Below are 6,939 nucleotides of genomic sequence, written 5' to 3' on the forward strand. Positions count from 1 at the left end.
AAATGTGTCTGAGCTGGCACAGACTGAGCCTGGGACAGCCGAGCCGGCGTTCCACTGATGAGAAGAAAGTGGCAGCGATCACCTGGGGACAGGGCCATTTCCAGCCAACACAGCTGTCCACTTGGGAAGGGCCCCTCTGCTACATCGCCCTGCAGAAAGTCGTGTCCCTTTTCCACCCGATCCTCTCCTGGAAACCTGGAAAGCCGTGTTGCCTCTGCTCTGTGTTAGTGTTACGTTTGGAAGCTGTTAATCGCTGCCAGCAGGTTTAATTGGTAGCTAGAACACACAGACCCCATTAAAGCCCACGAGGGTGCCAAGGGCTCTCATTCAGGCACAAATGAAGGAGCAATCAAACCCACTTAGGTAATAAAAACAGCTGGAGTCTGGAGGCAACTGCCTGAGGCACCAAACCACATGGCAGGCAGGACAATCCTCTAAAAAGTCTGCACTGAGTTGTCATTTGATTGAAAAACGTAGGGATTAGGCAGGGTGCTGCAAGATTTCATTGGTTAGAGACAGGAAGCCAGACAGAGAAACTACGGGTCATCTTCAAAAGGCAACAGACAGATGGAGTTTCTTGAACATAGACGTTGCTGGTGAGAGTCTCCAAGATTAGTTTCCAGTGGGAATGACAAATGAGAGCATCTGATGTAGATGTCGTGACAGCCACAATATCCACAATATCCCTGGCCCCTTTTGCCAATTTTTCATGCCACAGCAGATAATCACCACATCTGACCATCACAGAGAGCAACGATAAGTCAAAGAGCTTTCTGGCTTTTCATTTCTGTGTAGGGATTTATCTCAGAAAGGATTCCCAAAGCCACCAATCAGGCTGGGGTGCCAGCTCTTGGCCTGGAAGGTGGCCTCCCCCCTGAAGGAGTTTGTTTCCAAAGAATTCAGGTCATAAGGCTCTTTATTCAGTGTTTTTATCTGGTCTCAATAGGATCGATCCTGACTCTCCTCTCTTTTATCCTTATTCTGGTGAAATACCTCCTGCTTCGCAGGAGTTACTGTTACAGATGGATAAGAGAGGGAAATCTGGACTGTTGCATCTATGGAGGGATCAGGGGTTAAATCTAGTATATACATGAGGAGACTACAATGAGTGTTGGAAGCTGCCCCACCTTACTCAAGAAAGCCATAGCTGAGCATTAGCAATCACCTGAAAGTCTGGGCCGTTCCTTGCAAAGTAGATTATAAAGATTCAGAAGTGCAAAGGGCTAAAGAAACAACCAGTACACAGCTGCTGTGAAAGTAGTTTAGATGTTAGTTATTATTCCTGCTGTAGAAAATTACCTTCTTATTTGGTGCTTTGCTATGTGTTTGCACATCCTGGTTGTAAGATGCCTCTGTTTCCCAAGCCAGGAGGAACCTGGTAACACCTGAACATACTGAGAGGCTTTGGGACAGTTCATATGTAGGGCACCTGCTCTTTTCCCTGCTGGGGTCAGCCCACGAATCCATGCAGGAGCTGGTAGGAGGACAGATTCATCGATGGAACAGAGCTGGGATTGGGTTCCTGCTGTCACCGTGGTGCCCCACTGTGTCCCTACCTGTGTTGCACGTATCTGTCACTGCTAGTGTGTGCAGAGATGTGCTTGGGAATCCTACACTGAGTATCTCTTGCTCAAAACATTCATTGCCAAGATAAAGAAAAATCTAGGGCAAGGTGCTCAGGGGTGTGATGAAGAGACACTCAAAGGGTGGAGGCTCGGCTGTTTGGAGAAGAGGTCTGCTGAACAGGGGAAAGAAAGGAAGGGAACACCATCTCGTTCTTATCTGTCTTTCCTAGATGAACATCCAAGGCTAGCCGAGTCTTTGGGCTGGCCTGGGACAGTGGTTCCACTGCTCCAGCAATTGTTTCAGTGGTCGCAAGTGTAGAAAATGAGAAGAGAAATGGCTTAATGCACAGGAAAATGTATTTCTATGCTTCCTGCTGAGCTCACTAGCTTTGTGCTGTCCTTGGGGTCTGAGTTCATGGAGGTCCTGAGCTTCCTGGAGGTGTGTAAAACCAGGTACTGAGTCCCTTAAAGAGGAGACTCTCATCTGACTTCTCCAGCTGACTCTTTGAGTGATGTGCAGAAGAGGAACATGCCCAGGTCTGTTCCCAGTCCTCAACTTCCTGGGCACATTCTGGGCCAGAGTCTGGAGTCGGTTCCTTGCAGCAAAATGCAGCCTGAGACAAGGCTTGCTTCCTTCAGCATGGTTAAACCCAGGGTTAGGGACTGAACTGCTCTCTCCAACCTTCCTTCTCTGAGCTGCTGAAATGCAGAGAGTGAGGAAAAAGAAGACAGAGAGGTTTCCAAGAAGAGCCGAGAAAAAGGAATGATGAAATACCCTGACAAAAGCTTCTGGATGTCACAAGAGACTTAACAAATCCAGGAGCTGTAAGCTGCAGGGGAAAGAAAGTGCCTGGGCCCACTGCAAAGCACCCAGGGGGGTCAATTCCCCTTTGCAATAATTCTCCCTGAGTCTCCATGTACAGAAAGCTTCCAGGGAACCTCTCTGGCAGCTGCTCTGCTCTGCCCATCACCTGATGCTGTAATCTCTCCACAAGCAGCAGAGGGGAGACCATGACTCAGAGAGCTGCGCTGAGAGAAAGCAGAAGGGGAAGAGGCTTCAGAGCTCCTGCCTGCTCTTGCCTGCGGATAGGCAGAGCGTCGGCACGTTGGCAGGCCACACTGCTGGGCCTGGTGGCCTCTGGCACATGTAGGACACTTCAATGAACAGGAAGGTCTGTCTGGACCATGGCTTGTAGGGACTGCCATAGACCCTCTCCCATCTCTCAGGCCACACAGGACAGGGCTTTCCTGGCAGCATCATCGTGCTGATGCAGTTCTTCCCCCAGGCAGACTACTCCAGAGTCAGGATTCATCCCCCTGTGGCCTCTCTTCCGCCCCTCTGTGCCAGCAATGTGCTACAAGGGTCTAATTTATGGACCTTCTCTCTGCAGAAGCATCATTGCTTGGTGGCTGTGCCTGAATCTAGGCAGCAACGCGCCTGGTGATGGTCTCCTGTAACTGGATATGAGCTTTTCTCATGCATGTCCAGACCCAAAGAATCATCTTTTGGGGGCCACTTCAGCCCCTCAGGTAACACTGCGTTTAGGTCAGAATTTTCCTTTCCTTGTGACACTCGTTGACTCTGTTTGGCCCAAGGTGTCCCCATGAGAAGGGACATCTCAGAGGATGCTGTGTGCAGGCTCTGTAGAGAAGAGGGTGAGTGGGAGAGTGGCCAAGAAAATGTATACTAACCCTTTCTCCTGAAACACCTGCACCATGTAAAATTGTCCTTACACTCATTGCTGAGACTGGGTTTTCTGAGCTGGATAAATACACACTGTTCCCTTGAGAAGGCATTTGCTCTGAGCATGACCAAGCACCCTCCTGTCCTCCATCAACCCCATGGTCGTCTCCCCCCTCTCCAGCAGGTGCTGGGGTTCCCCTTCCATCAGCCCCCCTGCTCTGGGCTGACAGTGCTGCTGCCTGTCACACTTCTCACCTGCCTTTTGGCAGGACTTGGGACAGTGAGAGCAGCTGGGGGGCTGTGAAGTCCAGTATGCAACCACCAAACTCCACCTCCACACTATTTTATTTTATTTTATTTTATTTTAATTTAATTTAATTTAATTTAATTTAATTTAATTTAATTTAATTTAATTTAATTTAATTTATTTTTTTATTTTTTAAATTTTATTTTATTTGTTTTATTATTTTATTACTTTATTTTATTTATTTTATTTTATTATTTTATTTTACTTCTAGTGGCAGGATCTGGTTCGGTGGCCGGCAGGGAGGAGAGGGAAGGAAACTCCATGGGCAGTGAACTGCGTGAAAATTCATATGGGTGGGTAAGAGCAGAGGCAGAAAGACTGTCAGGCTGGAGCGGTTGCAGACAGACAGACAGACAGACACTGCACGGGCAGGAGGATTTGGGTATTCAAGCCAGGTATCTTCGTTGGAACAGGTAAAAAAAAAAAAAAAAAAAATAAGTGGGTGAAACTTCTTATTTCGTTGTTCTTACGGTTTTTAACCCAAGGAACTTTTTACCTTCGGAAAGCGAGAAGGGGCAGTCGGGAAGGCTTCTGCTCACAGCCGGGCTCGGATCTGCTCTGCTCCGCGAATTCTCCCGGTGCAAAGTCAGGGACCCGACAGGGAGCTGGGCAGAGCCGGGGGGGCGGGCAGGGACCGGGGAGGGCTGGAGAGGAGCCGGGCAGGGGCTCGGCAGGGCGGGCAGAACCGGGCAGGAGAATGCAGCCGGGGAGCATCACCGGCCGTGGCCGGGCCGTACCGTTCCGTGCCGAGCCGCGGGGCTGCTCGACGGCGGCGGCCCGGGGCAGGAGAGGGGCCCGGCGGCCGCAGCACCGGCCCGGCACCGCTCGCCTCCCCCCGCCGCCGCTGCGAGCTGCAGGGAGCCCGGAGCGATCCCCCCCGCATCCCCGCGACGGGAAGGGGGGACCGGTAGAGCGGCGCAGCGGTGGGGACCCCGGGGCTGCGAAGTACCGGGGCAGGGGGCGGGGGGGCGAGCCCCAGTTTGGGGGGATACAATCAGAGAGGGGGGGTGAGCTCACTGCCCGGGGGCGGGCGATGGGAGGTTCCTCCCGAGACTCGTCCAATGAGCGGGCGGGGGGGCGGGGGGGCCGGGCTATAATGCCATTGATACCGGGCGGTGGAAACAGACAATACCGCGCCCCCGGAGCCGGGCTGCCCGGAGCGCCCCTGCCCTGTTCCTCTTCCCACCATGATGTCCATGAACAGCAAGCAGGCGTTCAGCATGCACCCCATCCTGCACGAGCCCAAGTACCCCCACCTGCACACCAGCTCCGAAGCCATCCGCAGAGCCTGCCTGCCCGCCCCCCAGGTAAGCCGCACCTCGGCGGGGCTCCGCGCTCCCCCCGGCATGGGTTTCGGGGGTCCACCCTGCCCTGCGCTCTCCCCAACTTACCTTCTGTCTGGGTTTGGGGTTTTGGGAGGTCACATCCCTCCTGCAGCGCGGTCGGTCCGGCGGGCTGGGGGCTGTCCCTGTCACCGAGGGTGCTCGGAGCTGGGAGAGGGAAGGCGGGGAAGAACCGGGGGCCCCGTCCCTGGCTGGGGGGGAGCAGCCGTCCTGTCCGACCCGGCGGTGCCAGCCGGCGGAGCAGGGGCTCTGCGGGACTCCCGCCGGCTCCCTTCGCTGCTGCGGCTGCTCTCTTTTTTGAGAAGGTGGCCCCGGGGGGACGGGTGGGTGCCCAGGGTCTGACACGCTGCTCCTGGTCCTTTTATTCAGGGGGAGAGGGGGGCGGGTTGATCTCTGTTCATCTTACCTGTCCCAAGCACTGCTGGAGGGGCAGAGTGGAATCTCCGTAACACTGCCTTCCTTTTAATCCTCTTCTTCCACTTTTCTGGTTTGTTTTTGCTCCCACTTCTATCCCCCCCCGCCCCCTTCCCCCCGGCCCCATCCAGATCCAGGGTAACATTTTTGCGGGCTTTGATGAGACCTTGCTGCGGGGTGCTGAGGCTCTGGCCGCTGTGGATATAGTATCGCAGAAAACCCACCCCTTCAAGCCAGATGCCACCTACCACACCATGAGCAGCGTGTCCTGCACTCCTACCTCATCCTCCGTCCACCTGCACCACCCGTCCGTGCTGACCACTCACCATCCCCACCACCACCACCACCAGCCCTCCCAGGGCCTGGATGGCGAGCTGCTGGACCACCTCAACTCTGCCCTCCCTCTCGGAGGGGTGCCAGGCCCAGACGTGGGCTCCACACCTTCACACCCTCACTCCCACATGTCGACCATCAACCACATGGCCCACCACTCCCAGCCTATGAACATGTCCCACCCCCATGGCCTCGCTTCCCACGCTGTCATCTCCGGCCCCGAGACGGAGACGGACCCCCGGGAGCTGGAGTCCTTCGCCGAGCGGTTCAAGCAGCGGAGGATCAAGCTGGGGGTGACCCAGGCAGATGTGGGCTCTGCGTTGGCCAACTTGAAGATCCCGGGGGTGGGCTGCCTTAGCCAAAGCACAATCTGCAGGTTTGAGTCCCTCACCTTGTCCCACAACAACATGGTGGCCCTCAAGCCCATCCTAGAAGCGTGGCTGGAGGAGGCCGAGAGGGCTCAGAGGGAGAAAATGACCAAACCAGAGATCTACACAGGCGGTGACAAGAAACGCAAGCGCACCTCCATCGCTGCCCCTGAAAAGCGGTCGCTGGAGGCTTATTTTGCCGTGCAGCCGCGGCCTTCCTCAGAGAAAATCGCTGCCATCGCTGAGAAGTTAGACTTGAAGAAGAACGTGGTGCGGGTCTGGTTTTGCAATCAGAGACAGAAGCAGAAAAGGATGAAATTTTCTGCCACCTACTGAAGAAGGAGCTGGGAGGGCAGTGGGGGGAGTGCCTGTTCCCCCAGCCAACCTGCCACAGTCCTGTCCCCAGGCCCCTCCGAAATGGACAGGGTTTGGGGTTGTTGGCTTTTTTTGTGTGTGTTTTAAAAAAAAAAAAATTGGAAAGAAAAAAAAAAGAAAAAGAAACCTAAAAAGGGGAAACCCGCCCAAAATGAAGCAAGCAGTTTGGTGCCTGCTCCTCACCCACGGGCAAAGTGGCCCTGCTGTTATGACTGATACAGACTGCTTTTGTAGATAAAACTGGAAAAAAAGATGGAGAAAAATGAAAAGACAAAATGAAAGGCCGAGGGGGGGTTGCGGGGTGCCCAGAATCAGGGCAGCGGCAGCAAGAGCCTGGCAGGTCTTTGTTGCAGCCCCTCACCCTTCCCAGCTTGGTTGGGCAGGTGGGGGCTGTGGCACCACTCTCTCCTTGGTACCTGATCCTCTTCTCTCAAAAAATTAAAAAAAAAAAAAGCAACAAAAATTAAACAAACAAGAAAGAAAGCCAGCTCGAAGCTGCCCTGGATGGCTGTAAATACAGAGGTGCTGGTCTGTTCTCCCCGCGCTCGCT

General features: G+C 54.1%; 1 protein-coding gene across 1 annotated transcript; it reads left to right on the plus strand.

Moving 5' to 3' along the window:
* Positions 1-4,728: 4,728 nt before the first annotated feature.
* Positions 4,729-6,350, plus strand: LOC135993560 (brain-specific homeobox/POU domain protein 3). Its single transcript, XM_065643502.1, has 2 exons — positions 4,729-4,863; positions 5,445-6,350. The coding sequence occupies exons 1-2, from the start codon at positions 4,744-4,746 to the stop codon at positions 6,348-6,350; spliced, it is 1,026 nt and encodes a 341-aa protein (XP_065499574.1). The 5' UTR covers positions 4,729-4,743.
* Positions 6,351-6,939: the final 589 nt, after the last annotated feature.

Source organism: Caloenas nicobarica, chromosome 12, assembly GCF_036013445.1.
Source record: "Caloenas nicobarica isolate bCalNic1 chromosome 12, bCalNic1.hap1, whole genome shotgun sequence".
NCBI lineage: Eukaryota > Metazoa > Chordata > Aves > Columbiformes > Columbidae > Caloenas > Caloenas nicobarica.

Excerpts from the sequence above, each read along its gene's own strand:
- LOC135993560 (XM_065643502.1), top strand. The coding sequence starts at position 4,744 with ATGATGTCCATGAACAGCAAGCAGGCGTTCAGCATGCACCCCATCCTG. Across the intron at positions 4,864-5,444 it reads CCTGCCTGCCCGCCCCCCAG|ATCCAGGGTAACATTTTTGC; the intron begins GTAAGCCGCACC and ends GGCCCCATCCAG.